At 51.8% G+C, this 17,389-nt stretch overlaps 8 protein-coding genes and 1 non-coding gene across 9 annotated transcripts; 5 read left to right on the forward strand and 4 right to left on the reverse strand.

The window, feature by feature from the left end:
- Window positions 1-61: 61 nt before the first annotated feature.
- On the forward strand, window positions 62-905 carry VTN49DRAFT_2304 (uncharacterized protein; the record flags this gene model as incomplete). The annotated part of the gene is made up of 3 exons (XM_069410015.1): window positions 62-195; window positions 258-463; window positions 532-905. The coding sequence occupies 3 exons, from the start codon at window positions 62-64 to the stop codon at window positions 903-905; spliced, it is 714 nt and encodes a 237-aa protein (XP_069268862.1).
- A 560-nt stretch (window positions 906-1,465) lies between these two features.
- VTN49DRAFT_2305 (uncharacterized protein) lies at window positions 1,466-2,088 on the forward strand (the record flags this gene model as incomplete). The annotated part of the gene is made up of 2 exons (XM_069410016.1): window positions 1,466-1,513; window positions 1,567-2,088. The coding sequence occupies 2 exons, from the start codon at window positions 1,466-1,468 to the stop codon at window positions 2,086-2,088; spliced, it is 570 nt and encodes a 189-aa protein (XP_069268863.1).
- A 745-nt stretch (window positions 2,089-2,833) lies between these two features.
- VTN49DRAFT_2306 (uncharacterized protein) lies at window positions 2,834-4,474 on the forward strand (the record flags this gene model as incomplete). Its single annotated transcript, XM_069410017.1, has 1 exon — window positions 2,834-4,474. One exon carries the CDS (start codon window positions 2,834-2,836, stop codon window positions 4,472-4,474), a length of 1,641 nt encoding a protein of 546 aa, XP_069268864.1.
- A 176-nt stretch (window positions 4,475-4,650) lies between these two features.
- On the reverse strand, window positions 4,651-6,431 carry VTN49DRAFT_2307 (uncharacterized protein; the record flags this gene model as incomplete). The annotated part of the gene is made up of 3 exons (XM_069410018.1): window positions 4,651-5,963; window positions 6,020-6,321; window positions 6,379-6,431. The coding sequence occupies 3 exons, from the start codon at window positions 6,429-6,431 to the stop codon at window positions 4,651-4,653; spliced, it is 1,668 nt and encodes a 555-aa protein (XP_069268865.1).
- Window positions 6,432-7,676: 1,245 nt separating this feature from the next.
- Window positions 7,677-7,982, forward strand: VTN49DRAFT_2308 (uncharacterized protein; the record flags this gene model as incomplete). Its single annotated transcript, XM_069410019.1, has 1 exon — window positions 7,677-7,982. The coding sequence occupies one exon, from the start codon at window positions 7,677-7,679 to the stop codon at window positions 7,980-7,982; it is 306 nt and encodes a 101-aa protein (XP_069268866.1).
- Window positions 7,983-8,734: 752 nt separating this feature from the next.
- On the forward strand, window positions 8,735-10,539 carry VTN49DRAFT_2309 (uncharacterized protein; the record flags this gene model as incomplete). Its single annotated transcript, XM_069410020.1, has 3 exons — window positions 8,735-9,276; window positions 9,346-9,926; window positions 9,986-10,539. 3 exons carry the CDS (start codon window positions 8,735-8,737, stop codon window positions 10,537-10,539), a joined length of 1,677 nt encoding a protein of 558 aa, XP_069268867.1.
- A 172-nt stretch (window positions 10,540-10,711) lies between these two features.
- Window positions 10,712-10,834, reverse strand: VTN49DRAFT_t38. The gene has a single exon. It is a non-coding gene; the product is annotated as a tRNA-Ser (tRNA).
- A 515-nt stretch (window positions 10,835-11,349) lies between these two features.
- VTN49DRAFT_2310 (uncharacterized protein) lies at window positions 11,350-12,657 on the reverse strand (the record flags this gene model as incomplete). Its single annotated transcript, XM_069410022.1, has 1 exon — window positions 11,350-12,657. The coding sequence occupies one exon, from the start codon at window positions 12,655-12,657 to the stop codon at window positions 11,350-11,352; it is 1,308 nt and encodes a 435-aa protein (XP_069268868.1).
- Window positions 12,658-15,286: 2,629 nt separating this feature from the next.
- Window positions 15,287-17,146, reverse strand: VTN49DRAFT_2311 (uncharacterized protein; the record flags this gene model as incomplete). The annotated part of the gene is made up of 1 exon (XM_069410023.1): window positions 15,287-17,146. The coding sequence occupies one exon, from the start codon at window positions 17,144-17,146 to the stop codon at window positions 15,287-15,289; it is 1,860 nt and encodes a 619-aa protein (XP_069268869.1).
- Between the last annotated feature and the right edge of the window lie 243 nt (window positions 17,147-17,389).

Genomic DNA, 17,389 nt, shown 5'->3' on the forward strand with positions numbered 1-17,389 from the left:
GGATTCATGAACCCGGACTGCCTTCCCGACGTTCGCATCTCGACCTCCATCGATCTACACCATGTCGACTCCTGATATCACGCTGTACACCTGGCCGACGCCGAATGGCTTCAAGGTCTCCATTACTTTGGAGGAGCTTGAGCTTCCGTACAAGGTCGAGGCAATTGATATCTCAACCAACCGACAGAAGGAAGAGTGAGTATTTCATCATAGTTCGAGCAAGAATGGTCCATCAATCATGAACCTTCCTTCTCCAGGTGGTTCCTCAAGATCAATCCCAATGGCCGGATTCCTGCCATCACCGACGGCGAGCAGCGTGTGTTTGAGAGTGGAGCGATCCTTCTCTATCTGACCGATAAGTACGACAAGGAGCGAAAGATCAGCTATCCTCCAGGCACACCGGAGTACTACGAGCAGCTCGGCTGGATCATGTGGCAGATGGGAGGTCTTGGTCCAATGCAGGGTACGTAGTCTAGTCAGGTTCAGCACAGCTTCGGTGTTATGTTATACGTTGCTAATCCGAACGCATAGGACAAGCAAACCACTTCAGCGTCTATGCGCCCGTGCGATCGGACTACGCAATCAGACGCTACGTCGACGAAACCAAACGGCTATATGACGTGCTCGAGGCTCGGCTGATAGAGAGTCCTTTCCTCGCTGGGGACAAGTACACCATTGCTGACATCATTTGCTTCGGATGGGTGCGGTCGTCGCGGATCCATTTGGACTTCAACCTGGGCAATTGGCCATCGTTGAACAAATGGTTCGAAACCATCTCCAAGCGACCTGCCGTGCAGAAGGGGCTCAAGGTGCCGCCTCCATCGAAGACTGAGGAGGAGTGGAAGAACATTCTTGCGGACGCGCGGAAGCGGATCCTGTCCAAAGAGAATACTGACCGGTACTAGAGCGATAAGGCATGGATTCGCTCAATTCTTAGGTTATCCGTACCGCAAAAGTTGTACCATGCTGTTAAATGATCGAAAATTAATCAACTAGCTTTTTATTTTTGGGACGATTTGTGAAGTTTTCTCAGCACTTAGTAGGCCATTCATCCATCGAGCGTGACCAAAGGGTTGGATCGTCAATCAATTTTTAACCTAGTAGGACACAATAGAGATACCTCTGTTCCACTAGCCCTCGGCGATTCCGAGGATATTTCCGACCTAGGCAATAAAGTTCGTTGTTGGTAGTTTGATCATCCACCAATGCATCCGACTCGAGCAATCGAAGAGCTGCTTGATCAATGGCATCTAGATGGGCCGTTATCCATCGAACGCGAGCCTGGCGACTCCAATCTAACAAAGTGCTGCACCTGACAAGGCGAGGACTCGCGTCTCACGTGGCGTTTAGAGCGGACCATCGGAAATCAGAACTTTTCAGAGTCCACACGCACCAGACATATCGCCGCTCGTCGTGCCAGATTTACCAGAGCCTTAAAATCACAAGAAGTCTGTCGTCTGGCACAATGGCACTAACACGCTCTACAGCACCCCTGGTGTGGATCGATTGCGAGGTTTGCATCCTCCAACGCCAGCTAAACAGAACCCTGTACTAATTGAAACCCAGATGACTGGCCTCGATCCGCAAACCGACCACATCCTTCAGATCTGCTGCTTTATCACTGACGCGCAGCTGAACGTCCTCGATCCGCACGGGTTCGAAGTCGTGGTGCACCATCCCCAGAGCGTCCTCGACGGCATGTCGCAATGGTGCATCGACACGCACGGCCGCTCCGGCCTCACCGCCGCGGTTCAGGCATCCTCGACGAGGCCAGAACAGGCGGCTGCCGAGCTGCTGAAGTACATTAAGACGTATGTGCCGGAGCCGCGCACGGCGTTGCTCGCTGGTAATAGCGTCCATGCGGACAAGGCGTTTCTCCGTCGGGAGCCTTATAAGCCAGTTCTAGAGTGGTTGCATTACAGGATACTGGATGTGAGTGCGATCAAAGAAGCTGTGCGGCGATGGGGCAGCGATGAGATGCTGCAGAATGCCCCGCCCAAAAAGGGTGTGCATTTGGCCAAGGACGATATTTTGGAAAGTATCGAGGAAATGAAATACTACCGCCGTTGTCTATTCGGCCAAATGTGATCACAAGAAGGCCAACTTCATAAGAATCGGCGAGAGACAGTTAGACCTCGAGTATATGTGTCTATCAGCCGGATCTTTTTTATCCGGCCGCACTGGTTGCAGATTTCATATCCTGGCCGGTGGTAAACTCGTATTCGACGTGGTCATCAACTTGGACACTGCATCCTTGGCGGTGATCTTTGCGGTTTTACGTCGCTAGTCAATCTAACAGGAATGCTCCGATTAGCTCTCTTAGACTCTGCAGAGACTAGAGCAGATGACTCTTGAAAATTGGATCTCATTAGGTCAGCTGATGGGTCGGCCGGCGCCAACGGCAAAACCAGGCAGCATTGATTTGGACAATGGGTACCCCTCAGTTGAGGGGGACAGGTAGTCTACATAGATGCAACATCAGTAAATTCAGTTTTCAGTCATGATCTTGAAAGATGACTCAAAAGTTATCGATGCGACTGGATTTACAACACTACGACTTCGGCTCTATCAATGACTCGGCTTCATCTCTGACTCATTTTCATTCTTATCAGCGGGCGAATCCGCCATTCGTACTGCAACGTCGTATTCCCCCACGCAATTACTTGATGGACGCAACACGAACGGCCCGTCGTACCCCGTTCGCTGAAACTGCCAACCAACCAATGAAACGTGGGACAAATGTAAGATAAAGCACCCAGATGCCCAGCTGACTGGCATCGGCATTTGTTCAGCTCCAAACTGCTCAGGCATTGACCGGACACACTTGAAGACGATGGCCATCGAAACCCCTGTGCAGGCTGGAGTCAACGGCTCTGCGGGCAATGCCAACAATAATGGCGCCAGCGAGAAGAAAAAGCTCCGTTTTCTTGTCATCGGCGCTGGATCTCGTGGAAACGCGTACGCAAAAGCTGTAACGGAAGCGACATCGGCGGTCATCCATGCGGTGGCCGAGCCACGCCCTTACAGCCGCCAGAAATTCGGTGAGAGGTTCATCTGGGGTGAGGGGAACACTCCAACGGAAGGGCAGGAGTTCTCCGACTGGCGGGAGTGGTTGGAATGGGAGAAGGAGCGACGCCGAAAGGCTGCACAGGGCGACGGGAGTTCCGTCCCAGTTGGCGTGGACGGAGTGTTTGTTTGCGTGCTGGATGAGGCGCACGCTGAAATCATGTGTGAAATCGCGCCGCTCAATCTGCATGTGCTCTGCGAGAAACCTCTCGCGACATCCCTGCAGGACTGTCTGCGGATCTACCGCGCGCTCGTGCCGGAGGGTCAGGAGAATACGGGACCGTCCAAGATCATCTCCATTGGGCATGTCCTGCGGTACAGTCCGCACAATATGCGGCTTCGGGAGCTTCTCCTCAAGGACCGAGTCATCGGGGACATCATCTCCATCGAGCATACAGAGCCTGTCGGCTGGTGGCACTTTGCCCACAGCTACGTCCGTGGGAATTGGCGACGAGAGACGCCCGAGGGTGTCGGATCCCTGCTGACAAAATCCTGCCATGATATCGATTTTTTACTCTGGCTGCTTTCGTCGCCGGCTCCCGGTGCACCGATAGACACACCACCGCATATGCCGCGCACCATCACTTCCTCCGGCCGACTGACGCAGTTCAGGCGTAGTCGCAAGCCGAAAGAAGCCGGTGCGGCGACAAATTGCCTATCCTGCCCAATCAAACAGCAGTGCAACTACAGCGCTGTACGTATCTACGACGACTTGAACCTCGCGCGCGGGAAGGCTTCGTGGCCAGTTAAGATCGTCAGCCCGGATATCGAGGACACATATCACACGTTGGGCGTCGAGGCTGCCCGCAAGCGCCTCCTCGAAAAGCTTGCCGAGGACTACGACCGGGAGACAATGCCCGACGAGAAGATCGCCTCGCGGGCCTGGTACGGCCGCTGCGTCTACGAATCAGACAATAACGTCTGCGATGATCAATTCGTCACCCTAACATGGGACGATGACGATGATCCGCGCAACAAGGGCCAACCTTCGCGCATCGCCAAAACTGCAACCCTGCACATGATCGCGCCAACGGAGAAACAGTGCGACCGCCGCGGCCGTGTATACGGCACCGCCGGCGAGATCGAGTATGACAGCCGCACGATCCGCATCTACTCGTTCGACACCTGCAGCACGACGACGATCGAGATCCCGCGCGCAAAGAACCCAAGGGAGGAAAGCCACCACGGCGGCGGCGACTGGGGCCTGACGAGAATGTTCGTCGGCGCCGTCGATGCCGTCGAGAATCAGGGATGGGATGTCCGTAAGGCGCAGAGTCATTTTGTGGGGTGTACCCTAGAGGAAGAGGTGACAAGTCAAGCGGTTGTGTTTGCGGCCGAAGAGGCTCGTAGAGGGGAGCATGTTATTCGTTGGAAGGAATGGTGGGATTCAAAGAAGGCTGCCTTTTAAATCTACTATGATTGAGAACTAATACCAGTGATTGATGATGTTATCACACCCTTTATTAACTATGTGATAGTTGCATAGTGCATACTAGTTAATGCTATCATATGTATTGACAACGATTTTATAGCATTGCAATAAGTGACCATCAATAACGGCCCTCTGGGTAAGGTGCCAATCGCTTAGGTCTTAACGTCGGGCTCGTCCCGTCCGATGAATTCCTTCAACTTCAGCAGGGTAAAGGCCACCTGGACGGTATCCTTCAGGTACTCCTGCGTCTTGATCTGGTACTTGCTCGGATCGCTCTCGTGCTTCTCGATGTAGAGACGGATGGTGGCACCACTGCTGCCGGTGCCCGAGAGCCGAACCACGATCCGGCTGCCGTCATCGAACCGGACATACAAACCCTGGTTCTTGCTGACGCTGCCGTCCAGGTCCGTATACGAGAAGTTGCCCGCATCAGTAACTTTGCGGCCGGCCACGGTGGACCCGACGAACGAATCCTTGTTGTTGACAAGATCCGAGAGGTGCGCAATGACCTTGTTTGCGGCATCGCTGTCGACCTTCTCGTAGTCGTAACGAGTGAAAAAGGTGCGCCCGTAGGTCTGCCAGAATTCGTTTTGGATAGAAGCGATGCTCGGCGTTTCGTTCGGTTTCTGCTGCGCGACGCCAGCGATAATGTTCAGCCATGCCACAATCGCCCACACGCCATCCTTCTCTCGGATGTGGTTGCTGCCCGTGCCAAAGCTTTCCTCACCGCAGATGGAGATCTTCTGGTTGTCGAACAACGCGCAGAAGAACTTCCAGCCAGTGGGCACCTCATAGCACTGCAGTCCCTGTGCCTTGGCGACCAGATCGACAGCACCCGACGTCGGCATCGAGCGAGCAAAGCCGTAGACGCCCTGCTTGCGGAAGTATGGAATGAGTTTGGCATGGTGGGCAATGATGGCCAAGCTGTCACCAGGCGACACAAACGTATTGGCGCCATAAATCATGTTGCGGTCACCGTCGCCATCGCTGGCAGCACCAAAGTGAATCCCGTTCTTGTCGACCGTCTCAACCAGCTCACGGGCATATACCAGGTTGGGATCCGGATGGCCGCCACCAAAGTCGGGCTTTGGCTCGCAATTCTGCGTGCTGCTTGGAGGCAGTCCCAGCTCCTTTTGGAAGATGGCTACACCATATGGGCCAGTAACACCGTGCATAGCGTCGAACAGAACCTTGAAGTCCTTGTGCGTGTTCAAGAAGTTCCGGATCAAGTCAAAGTCGAAAATCTCCTTCAGATACTCGACATAGTCCGCCACGGAGTCCACAACTTCCACCTCGAGCGAGCCGTATGTGCGGCTGCCAATGGCGGTCAGATCCACGTCCGGAAGCTGAGCAATCTTGTACGACGTCAGGTTCTTGGACGTTTCGTAGATCTTATTAGTGACAGACTCGGGGGCGGGGGCACCATTCGAAAGGTTGTACTTGATTCCAAAATCCTCGTTGGGCCCTAATCAACCAACTGTCAATCCAATGCCACTTACAATGGGAATCAACTAAGCTTACCGCCCGGGTTGTGACTGGCCGTCAACAGAATCCCACCCGTCGCTTTCCGCTTGCGAATTAGATGGCTGGCAGCCGGAGTGCTGAGAATGCCATTCTGGCCCACCAGCAGTTTCTTCACGCCGTATGCTGAGCTGATTTTGGCGATTTTCTGGATCACTTCGGGGTTGTGGTACCGCCCATCACCGCCGATGACCAGGAACGCACCCTCCGCGCCCTCGGGGATGGAGAGGAGAATGCTGGTGACGAAGGCTTCGGAGTAGTTGGGCTGTTGGAAAACGGTGACCTTTTTGCGAAGACCGGAACTGTGAAACGATTGTCAGCATTGTACTCCGTTCAATGACTATTGGTTTTGAGCATACGTTCCCGGCTTCTGGTCCGTGAAAGGCGTCAGAGTTACTGTCTGAACCGACATCGCGACGGAGTGGTATTGAAAAGCGATAGGGCAATAAAGAAGAGCTCTAACTGCAGGATAATGGCAGAAATCAAGCTGTTCACCGACAATTGAGTCGGGAGAGATGGCGGGACAGCTGGCAGAAAACAACACCGCAACATGGAGGGGCAACCCGCGTCATACTATCGTCTGCCACCGCCACAACTCTATTCTCACGATTTTCGCGACAGGATGAAGATATTCCTCTGAATAATCCCGTCTAGCTACATCATTCAGCACCATTGTAACTCTGAATATCTATACTTCCAGAAATTGTGGTCAAAGAATGCATGAAGCAAGCTTTAGGTACGAGAAGAGCTTCGGAAAGGAGGCTAGCCTAGGTACCAGTTACGGAGGTACTCGTCCGGCCTTGGAGCCAAGACCTATGAGGTCAACACTCCTCGGGTGTATGGAGTACTGGTTAAGATTCGGGGCAACCGTCGATAATATCATCCAAACCCTGAGTAAATACCTGGTAATGAAACGTTTCCTCTCTGACTATGATGCTGTTCTTCCTTTTCCAAGCAAGATCGCAATTGAACCCTGCAGCGGAGGACTAGTCTTTCCAGACAAAACCAAAACAGCGGCAAACCCCGCGGCGGGGACGCCAAGACTGATCACTGCCAAGACGCCAAGCGCAACTGTAATGTTACGCCAGTTGGTCCTATCGTCTGCCAGGCTTGCGCGAAGGTACATTCCATACCTAGTAGTTATACAAGGTTGACGGGGAAGTACGAGGGCCGGACGGGTGCTGGCTTAATTCCAGTTGCCAATTGTCGTTTAAATTTTTGACTTAGCGTGTATGATAGGCAATTCCTTAATTTAACGGCGTGGGATATACACCAAAAACAGCGTATCTTGCAACGGATTACGCGTTCTCAACCCGCTTATGTCCCTCACCGTACAATCGTCGAGGACAAGGTCATCATATCATGGCCTCTTCGGGGACACGCTACACCAGTCTACGTTTGGGATTTGAGTTCGAATCGTGCCTTGACGATTGGCAACTTCCACAACTCGAAATGTGCCACCTAGACGCATCTGAAAACGTATTGGTGGCGTTCGAGATAAACAACAGGGAACGGAGGCCGGTAGTGGACGTGCGTCAGACCAAGTGGGCGACAATGACGGGACGACTGCTGGAAAAGAAAACATTTCAATTGCCAATACAGAATGGCCGGCCTCCATTGTCAAGGTCTTATACGGGCCGCGGCCATTGGAACACATATGGCCACAAGACTGTGGCTTGCCTCCGTGTGGTCCGCTATACTGTACCTCGAGTACGATTACTCTGCCGACCGACTCAGCGTCCGGTGGGTCGATCGCGCTATGGCGAGTAAAGGACTGTCTCCGTATATTGATAACTTCGAATTCCTAACCCCAACCCTGGCCTACAGCGACCCCAGCGAAAGCTCTCAAGATATTGGCACCTTGAACGCAAGAAATGGCATGGAAACTCGGCACCCAATCCGATTGCGTGGCAACCATGTGGTCAAAGCTTGCACTTCCTCGAGCTCGAAGACTAGCAAGTAGAGACAACCTGACTCTGTCATCTTTGGCGATCGTGAGGTCGCTTGCTTGTTCCATGAGATAGGCTTTCAATTCTGGGTTCTTCAATCCAAAAGTTGTGCCCCGTCGGCGGACATGAAACGGTGAACGGCAAGAAAGAATACGTATGTTTGAAGCAACATTGGAAGTATTCCTTTACTTCAAAGAATCAGCAAAGAGCAGTTGAAATCATGGTCCTAGTCTATCAGGAGCCATCTACAATGACACTTGTGCAGCCCCATATCAGCAGGTAGGGTTTATTAAATTGTACGGTACATGCAGATCCAAAATACGGACTTGACGAGCCAAAAAAAAAAAAAAAAAAAAAAAAGAAAGAGAGAGAGAGACTGATGCGAAGGAACAGTGTTTGCAGCACATCGATTCGTTGACTTGCGCAATTACTATCATTGATCTAATTCCCATCCTCTACTCTACAGGGGAAAATTTCTATGAGAGATTCTATGAGAGATGCGAGTATTAGAGTTAGAAGATGATTGAGAGATTGGGAGGAGTCGCGAATAGAGATTGAGGACCCTGTGGTAACAGATGTGAGCTTGCCGGGTACTCAGGCACGACTTGCGCAATCAGAGAAACAAGTCATTTTCAACACTTGTTACCCGCATCGTTGTAGACACCGAATGAGGACCTGGGTGGTAAAGTCTAATATTTAAACACTGCCTTCATATTTGTGATAGTCAATGTAGACCATCCTTTGATCGTCAGAGAATCGTCCCAAAATGGCCCCAATTCCTCCCACAGTGCAGATTGAATACGAAGTCTACGATGTCATTATCATCGGCGCCGGACCCTGCGGTCTCGCCATGGCGGCGAGACTGCAGGAGGAGACGCCCTCGGCCATTTTCACTGACGAGGAGCACCAGCGGTATCACTGGATCAGGAAGCACAAGGGCAAGATGGCCCTTGTCCGGGCTCACGCACGCAAGAACAAGGAGATAAGGGCTGACCGCTATCGGCCCCTGGAGCCACAGTCAAGACCGCCGTTGTCTTGCCGTCAGTGTCACACGGTCCCACGGTACTCAACTCTCGTTCTCGACAGTTCTGGGAATAGATGGATGGAGCGATGGCATCGCTTGTTTCGAGTCTTGGAAATTGAACAGCTTCGCAGTCCCATGTTTTTCCACATCGACCCTGGTGATCGAGATGGCATGTTGGCGTATACCCAGGAGACGGGGCGGGAGGCTGAATTGTGGGAGATCCCTGGCTGTGTTGGGCATGAACTCAGCAAGCACAAGCAAAAGAAGATGAGAACGAAAACACGGTAGGTACAAGCCAAAGGCCATGGCCATTTCCCTAAGATGGCAGAACTTATGATGCTGATGGCCATCAGTGTTCCTCGAGAGGTAGAAATAGATGAGCGTGACAGAAAGGATTATTACTCGCCATCTACCAAACTCTTTGCAGATTACTGCGATTCCATTGCCGAGCGATACGGCCTCGACGCACCTGATCAGAGAGGTCAGATACTGCATACTGATGTCCATGATATCAAGTTTGGCCCTCTTCCTGGGTCAAACACCGAGCTGTTTACCATATCAACATCCAGAGGAGTGTTTCACAGTCGAGCTGCAGTATTAGCCATTGGACCTGGACACATCAAGAACTTTCCCTGGAATCTGTCCGCCGAAGAGAAAGCGGCAGCCTGCCACAGTGCGGACATGGATGGCGAGTTCGCCAATGCCCATGTGCGCGAAAAGATCGCACGGGGAGAGTCAACCAACGTCGTAGTCATCGGTGGAGGTTTGTCGTCCGCACAGATCGTCGACCTGGTTGTGCGCAGGGGTGTGACCAAAGTCTGGTACATCATGCGAAGCGATCTCAAGGTCAAGCACTTTGACGTTTCATTGAACTGGGTCGGCAAGTTCAAAAACTACGATAAGGCAGTGTTCTGGTCTGCGGACAGCGACGAGGGTGAGTTCGAGGCATCTCCGCAACAGAACTTGAACAAGCTTGCTGATGGTCGTCGATAGAGCGCTTCGAAATGTTGCAAGCGGCACGTAACGGAGGGAGCATTACCCCGCGATATCATAAAATCATCAAGCGTCTCATCTCGCAACAGCGCGTATCCCTGCATACTCGGACCACAATTACGGATCATCAGTTTGACACCAGTTCCAAGACCTGGAAATTAACCACTGATCCGCCCATCCCCGGCTTTCCGGACGCCATTGACTTCATCTACTTCGCGACGGGAATGAGAACGGATGTGAACGAGCTGCCCCTGCTTCAATCAATGAAACAAGACTATCCCATCAAAACAATCCATGGATTTCCATGTCTGACCGATGACCTCATGTGGAAAGAAGGCGTGCCGTTATTTGTGACGGGACGTCTGGCAGCGCTGCGACTTGGGCCGGCTGGACCCAATCTCGAAGGCGCACGTGCGGGAGCGGAGAGGATCGCTTGGGCTCTGGAGGATATCCTGAATCCTGGGCGAAGGACGCAGCCCAAAGATCAGAATGAGAGCCTGCAAACGGCATTATGTGGGTTGGGAAATCGCTATGCTGAACTGGCTGAATCATAACAATACATGGACAAATCTTATCTCAGTAGGTTCAGTCGTTATCGATCTAACTAGTCGTAACTCGGAAGAAAATAAATGCCAATTCTTACAAGAAGAAACAATGCCCATGGGGTGTAAAGAGAAACTATGCGAAGGGTCTCGAACGTCGCGGGAAAAAAAGAGATGGTTTGAACGTCACCTGCCGGATTCGAACCGACGAGAGCGAACTCATCAGCTATTGACCTTCAATGGTAGACGGAGGCCGTCTACCATTGGTGGTTCAAAACTGACGCCTTAACCACTCGGCCAAAGTGACATTCACTTGCCTTTCGGAGCTTTTTTTGAAATGAAGAAGCTTGTTTTCTCACCTTGATTGAGATTTCGTTCCCCCTTCAGATTCGGCTTCGTTTTCTTCTCTCCTTGCTTTCACATCAAATTTGCCTCTATTCGAAGTTGGTATCTCCTCTCTCTATTTTAATGAGGATCGCTGAGGCCCAAATGCTATGCATGTATTCTTGCACTTTAGTATATGTCTTCAGATGTGACCTTTCCAGATTCTCTGATAGGGTTAGGGCTAGGGCTATCGGCAAATGAAAACGGTCTACTTGGATCGCTTCTTGCCGCTTCACTTTCAGCGAGAGTATTTGTAGTTGTGTGATGGCATCGCGAAATTGCTGTTGTTATTCATTCATCATATAATATCTACTCATACAAGTCAAACATTGTGCAGAGAAACGAATAATAGACGAAAAAAAAAAAAGGTACAACGAATGGGCCGGCCCTTTTTCCTCAATCAAATCATCGCAAATGGAACCATGATCAGGTCAACCCTTACTGCGGGCCACCAACGGTGACCTTCAGGCCAGCAGGGTTCGGGGCAGACACAGTACCAGACATATCCTCACCAGCGGGGTTCACATCATCGTACGAGAAGGCGTACCCTCTGCCATCGACCTCGTACTTGTGCACAATGGCGCTGTAGTAGTTCGACGGCGGAGTGGTGTAGTAGTGGCTCGCGTCGAGCGATGGCTGCACATCACCACCCTCGAGAAGCAGAGTGGTCCGGTGGAAGGCCGCGCAGAGTCGCGGAACAACTGCCGCATGGACAGCATTATCACCCTCCTGAACAGTAAACGGGCCCGAGTTGCAGCCAAAGATATCACGAACGGTCGGCTTCTGGTACCCGCGGTTGTCACCTTCGCAGGTCAGAGTGTCAGTGCCTCCGGTCTTGCAGGCGACCTTGCCAGCACCAGACTGAGTGTCAATGGTCAGAGGCGAGTCAGCATATTTGGCGTAGACATCGTTAATGTACTGATCGTAGTAGCCGCTGAACGCATTCGAGTCGATGTCGAGGTAGTAGTTGGGCGAGAGCACGCGAAGCTGGTTGCCGCTCGAATCCGTGACGCACAGCTTGTCCCAAGGCTGGCCATCAGAGGCCGCCTGAGCGCGGAGATCGTTGCAAATCTTCTCCATGGCATCGGCCTCAAGACCCAGCGCAGACTGCGTGCCGCCATCTGTCGTGGTCAGGGTCATACCAAGGATCAGGCCAACGAAGTCGACATAACTGATGTTCGCGTAGATACCACCCTCTTCGGTGTTTGTCAGCTCGACGAAACCCCAACGAAGGCCCGCACTTGGGTCACTGGGGTTCAGCGCGGAGGGTTCAACGAGAGCGAGGTTGCCAGCGCCATCTTTCACAGTGTGGAACTTGAGCTTGCCAACCGAGATGTAGATACGTCCAGCGCTGAGGAAAGTCGGGATGGTGAAGTCGGTCGTGCTGCCCTGGCCGCCCAGAGGAATGGCCAGGTCGACGGAGATCTCGACGGGTACCTGGGAGTCGGAGGCTTCTGGGTGGTACCATTGGCCGTCGGGCTGGAGGAGGACGATGTTTCCGTTGGGATCCTTGCCCGTGACATAGGCGAAGACGGCGTCGCCGCCAGGAAGGTTGTTGACAACGGAGATAGGCAGCTCACCTGCTGCCTGCTCTTGGACCACAGGGCCTGTGGTGGACGTCTGGTTGAGGGTGTTATCCTCGGTGATGATGATGTCGCCCTCGTCTCCGGGTTTGACAACGAGGGGGACTGCCAGCGCCAACCTGGCGATAGACAGGAGGAAACCGAACGCCAGCAAGGACCGCATGATGTATGAATCTGAAGGTCTGCTATGTGCCGACTGGATATCCTGGAGGCCTGGTCTTGGAGCGAGCAAGGCCGGCAAGAGGATACTTCTTATATCTTCACGTTTGAAGTCCTTTGGAGGAGAAAAAGCGGCATTGAAGCCTCCCTGGGCCTATCGTATACAACGTATGTTTTCAATCCCAGGACAATTGACACGTTACTACATTGCTAATACGACCTAACCGACATCTTCGGAGCATCTTCGCGAATCTTACTGCTTACTTCGCCCGCGTGAGGTGGTGATGAGAAGTAATCGGCGGTTAGTAGGTGGTCCATACGCTGATCACTTTAGTATTGCAACATCACGACAGTCTTCTGTCAACTAGTGCTCTACTTCGGCGCATTAGGGTCTTGGATCAGGAAACAGGCGGTTCCTGGCCATAATTCGATTCGGAGAAAGGATCATATCTAAATTAAAGTTTCCATTGACATTTTGCTCATGGGCTTACTCTACATAACAGGCTCGTAGCCAGTTCTCCAGAACGTAAATGATGGTGTTCGACTCTCCTGCCCATAGGATATACTCCGTACATTTGGTTCCTGAAACTATCCATAGAATCATGTGAATTTAGGGTACCGGGTCGAGAGAGTCCGGGGGAGGCGTTACCGTTTCAAGTTAACTCTTTCGACAAAAGTCACCAATCCCCAAGCCGTTTGCCTCACTGTCTCTAATGCCATTGGTTGCCGACTTGCCGTAGGCTGCCAAACGTTAAGGGACGAAATGGCGCTATCCTGATACGAGGGGGAACGCTACGGGGACAACGCAAGAATTCATGAAGTTGCTCTGAAGCATTAAAAATTGCCGAACCCTCTCGCTCCTCGAATCCCAGGGAGAGATCGTAGCTTCCTAAATATACAATGGCTAGACAAGACAGAGAAAGGAAGACAAAAGGCATTGACCCCCTGCATCAGAGAGGAATGATCGATATAAGCTGGGCGATATGGCAGTAGAACAAAGATATGCTGAGACGCAAGGGGAGAGTTGACGAACGCTGAGCAGGAGCAACAAAGACGTAGGTACAAGACGTGCGGAGGTATCATACCGGTAACTTACCGTATAGTCTGACGAGTGTATTCCGTATTCGGCAAAAATAGTAAAAAATGGTTCTCCGGATGCTACTTACTTCGGCTCCTAGCAGTACCCGGCTACCCGTATGAAAAGTTCCAAATGCCGTGAGCACATGCGGGGTGCGCCGATAGGTCCAGTCTGACCGCATCAAAACGCTTTGCCTAAAGAATGCGAGTAATGCGATCTAATCGGGCGAAGAAACCTATCGGGCCGTTCGGTCCAACCAAGTAACGGTCCCTGACGATCGATCTTCAAAGCTAATCTAATGCCATTGGTGACTGGCAGTTTCAGCTCCGACTAAGCTTATACATTAGTGTCAATTGGTAGCACCGACGTAGCATGCATGTCAGGTACAGTGCATTTTCGAATTACGCACAAAATAGTCCTCAATATGTACCATAAAGGGACACCGAGGCTGCCAAGCGCTACCAAAGAAATACTAAGGTCTCCAGCATATTGCACGTGTTGCGACATACTCTCCCCGATTGTCGGGTTCAGCTTTAACCACCTTACGGACTGAACGCAGAGGTCAGTGAGAGAACAGAGGCAGATTGAGCCGACGTCCGCCACATAATTCACAATTTTCACAACTTATGTGAATAGTAACTTAATTGTGATACTGTTTCGAGATCAGTTGCTAGTAACACGAACGATTCTGCTTGTCATCATCTGCAAGAATCCCCCCATCGATTGGATAACAAAACCACGCAGAATAAAATCGAAGGTCGCAAATATCGTATCATTTGCTCTTGGCTGGCCATCCCCCAGTTTACTAAACAGACGAAACAAGCGTCAAAAGCATGACTCGCATTTCAGGGTGCCCGAACCCGAGCTCGGAGTTTGCAATGATAGGTTCCGAAACTCTACTCAATATGACTTGCAGAAGAAGTGACAGAATTGACCCCTGTTTCTCATCCCTGTCGGTCGGTAGATAGCACGTATTGCGGAGTAGATACCTCTGGTCTGAATTTCGGTTCCGCTTCGTAAGTGGAAATGCCTTTCCATTCCATTCCTTTCCTTCGGCTGAATATCGACTTCCGAGAAGAATTTGAGAAAAAAAAAAATGATGGGAGCGTTCCATAGAGATCATTTGGAGTAGCAACTACTCTAATGTTCGAGTAGATGGAAATACTAGTCTATAGCTGTTACCGAGACAACTGTCATCAAGTGTATGGATGGTCAGGCTGAATCTCATCATCATGACAAGTTCCATACTTTACCTAATCTGACTTCAGATAAATGGATCAACTCGCCGAGACGAGATCACCCCTATCCTCGCTGATCACGTCAGCTTACATTCATTCAACGTCCTACGGAAGGACTAGAAAATATGGAATGTTGCATGCAGATCGATTTGAGAGGCCTGCTCTTTCATTCCCCGGAAACTAGCGTACATTCATGTCGATCCTGATCATCAAAAAAAGACTTAACTCCCCATTATGCAAAGAGTATTCCGAAACTGCTGCGACTGTACAGTATTACATTACACCGAAAGTACACCATACAACAAAGAAACCACTCTCTATTTATGCCACCGCTTCGCTCTAGCTTCGCTTTTTGGTCGGGCCCCCTCACGCCGATGCCAGGGATCCTGGGGCCATACCCATCCTCGCACGCGTTTTGCATCCCGTTTCTCCCCAAGCTGAGGCTCGGGGATCCACTTGTCCTTGGGCTCCGAGAGGATGCGCTGGCGAGTGAGAGCGCCGGGCCCGCCGACGTTCAGATGGCCAGACGGCTGGCCGGGCAGAGGCACTGACTTAGAGAGCATGAGCAAAAAGTACAGGGCCAACGACGCCGTCATGGAGATATCAAGAGGATCTTTATTGTTGTTGAAATCAGTCAAAGACGGCGAAGGTGACCCTGTGCCGGGTGTGCTGGGCTGTTGCGTCTCCATATCAATGGATGCAAACTCCTTCAGTGCGATGGGACTGGAGAGCTCTAGGAAACCAAAGTACGGCACGTCGTCTCCTTCGTCGCAGCCCGCCCGCACGCAGACCAGCTCGATCTCGGTCATGATGAACCCGTACCGGCAGGAATGTTCACGCATGCACCGCTGTAGATGAGCCAAGCCGCGAAGATACTCGACCCGTCGGTGGGGCGGCTCATTCCTCATGGCCGTGTTCCATCGATCAAAGCTCCTGACGATTCCCACGAGGCGGCCCCTTAGCATACCACTGCTGGTCACTTCTGTGTCCCAAGGATAATTTGCGATGAAGTGCGGCGCACAGTTGGCACGCGTACCTGGAGGTGTTACCTCCGATGCAGGGTAAAGTCGCAAATGATTGGCCCCCAGAGAAACTCGTAAGGCGGCATTCACACGAGGAGCGTAGATTTCCATAATTGTCCTTATCAAAGCGCTTTCTGACTCCGGAGACAGTCGCGAAGGAGCAACCACAGGTTTCGGAGTGTGGAAGCTTGGGATGGGTGTTTTAAGAAGCGGGATCAATCCTTCAATTTCGTTGAAAGTGGAAAGGGAAAACGACGACCAGCGCCGAACCTGACGAATATCCCACCAAAAGTAGTCATGACTGCCACGGGTAGGAGTGACACTGATATTGCGGACAAGATTGATGGCTGGCATGGGCTCTGTCAAGTATGAGAGCAGTGTGGACGTGGATGATGAATCGTGAGGTGAGGCGAAGAATGTCGTTGACGCACTGGGAACTTGCAAGTAGTCGTATTGAGGAGAGGGCACTGCCGTAGGCACGACCTGCGTGCCCCCCGACGATTGCATCGGGGCCGCTACTTGGATGACCGGCGTATCCCCATATGCGGAAGAGAAGGAAGGAGTTGGATCAACGGGTGTAACAGGTGAAGAGACAGAAACATATTTGGGTAGCTGCCTGTAAGTCGGATACCCATATCGACTCAGGATTGAGGAGTCAATGCTCGACGTGGAGCTAGATCGCGAATGGCGGGAACCATTCTTCCGCGTGCCGGTCGATGGCAACGATATGGGAGAAGAGAGTGTCGGTGAGATAGTGCGGCCTGACGCAGGAGAGGCGGGAGAGACCGGCGCGCTGAGTTCGGCCACCTCGCCGTTCCTTGATAACGATGGAGGCCGAGTGAGAGTATACGGCATGTAGCCAGGGGGATTGCGGGTGTTGGACAACACACGACGATGACGACATGGTCCAGCAGAGGACACGGGATCGACAACGACATCCTGCGTGCGAATCTTGGGCAGTATCTGTGGCCCGTAGTGAAGGTTGGGACCCTCTGTCGAGCTTGGAGCGTCTAGACCTATAGCGACAGAGTCGGGCGAGGAATCATAAGAGCAGGCTGAGAAAGACGTATTGCGACTGTCGGCACTGCCAATGGGTTGGACCGTAGCCGCCATAGGCGGTGTCGTGGGCAAGAAATCGATGTCATTGAAAGACATGATTCTGTATGTAGTGAGCAAACTACATCAGTATCCATGCATACAGTGTAGCTAGGATTGGGAACCATACAGTACAATGCCAGGATTGCCCTCAGAGTAGGGTATCAACGAAAGTATACTCGATGAGAGACAGGATGGGAAAGATGGATGTCAAAGAGAATGACAAGACAAAACCAGCGCGCAAGCTATGATTGGAGCTGGAGCAAGCAAGTTTGACTGCATTCAAGAAACATGATCAAGAGA

Source organism: Thermomyces lanuginosus (assembly GCF_041956635.1).
Source record: "Thermomyces lanuginosus strain ATCC 200065 unplaced genomic scaffold VTN49scaffold_27, whole genome shotgun sequence".
Lineage (NCBI taxonomy): Eukaryota > Fungi > Ascomycota > Eurotiomycetes > Eurotiales > Trichocomaceae > Thermomyces > Thermomyces lanuginosus.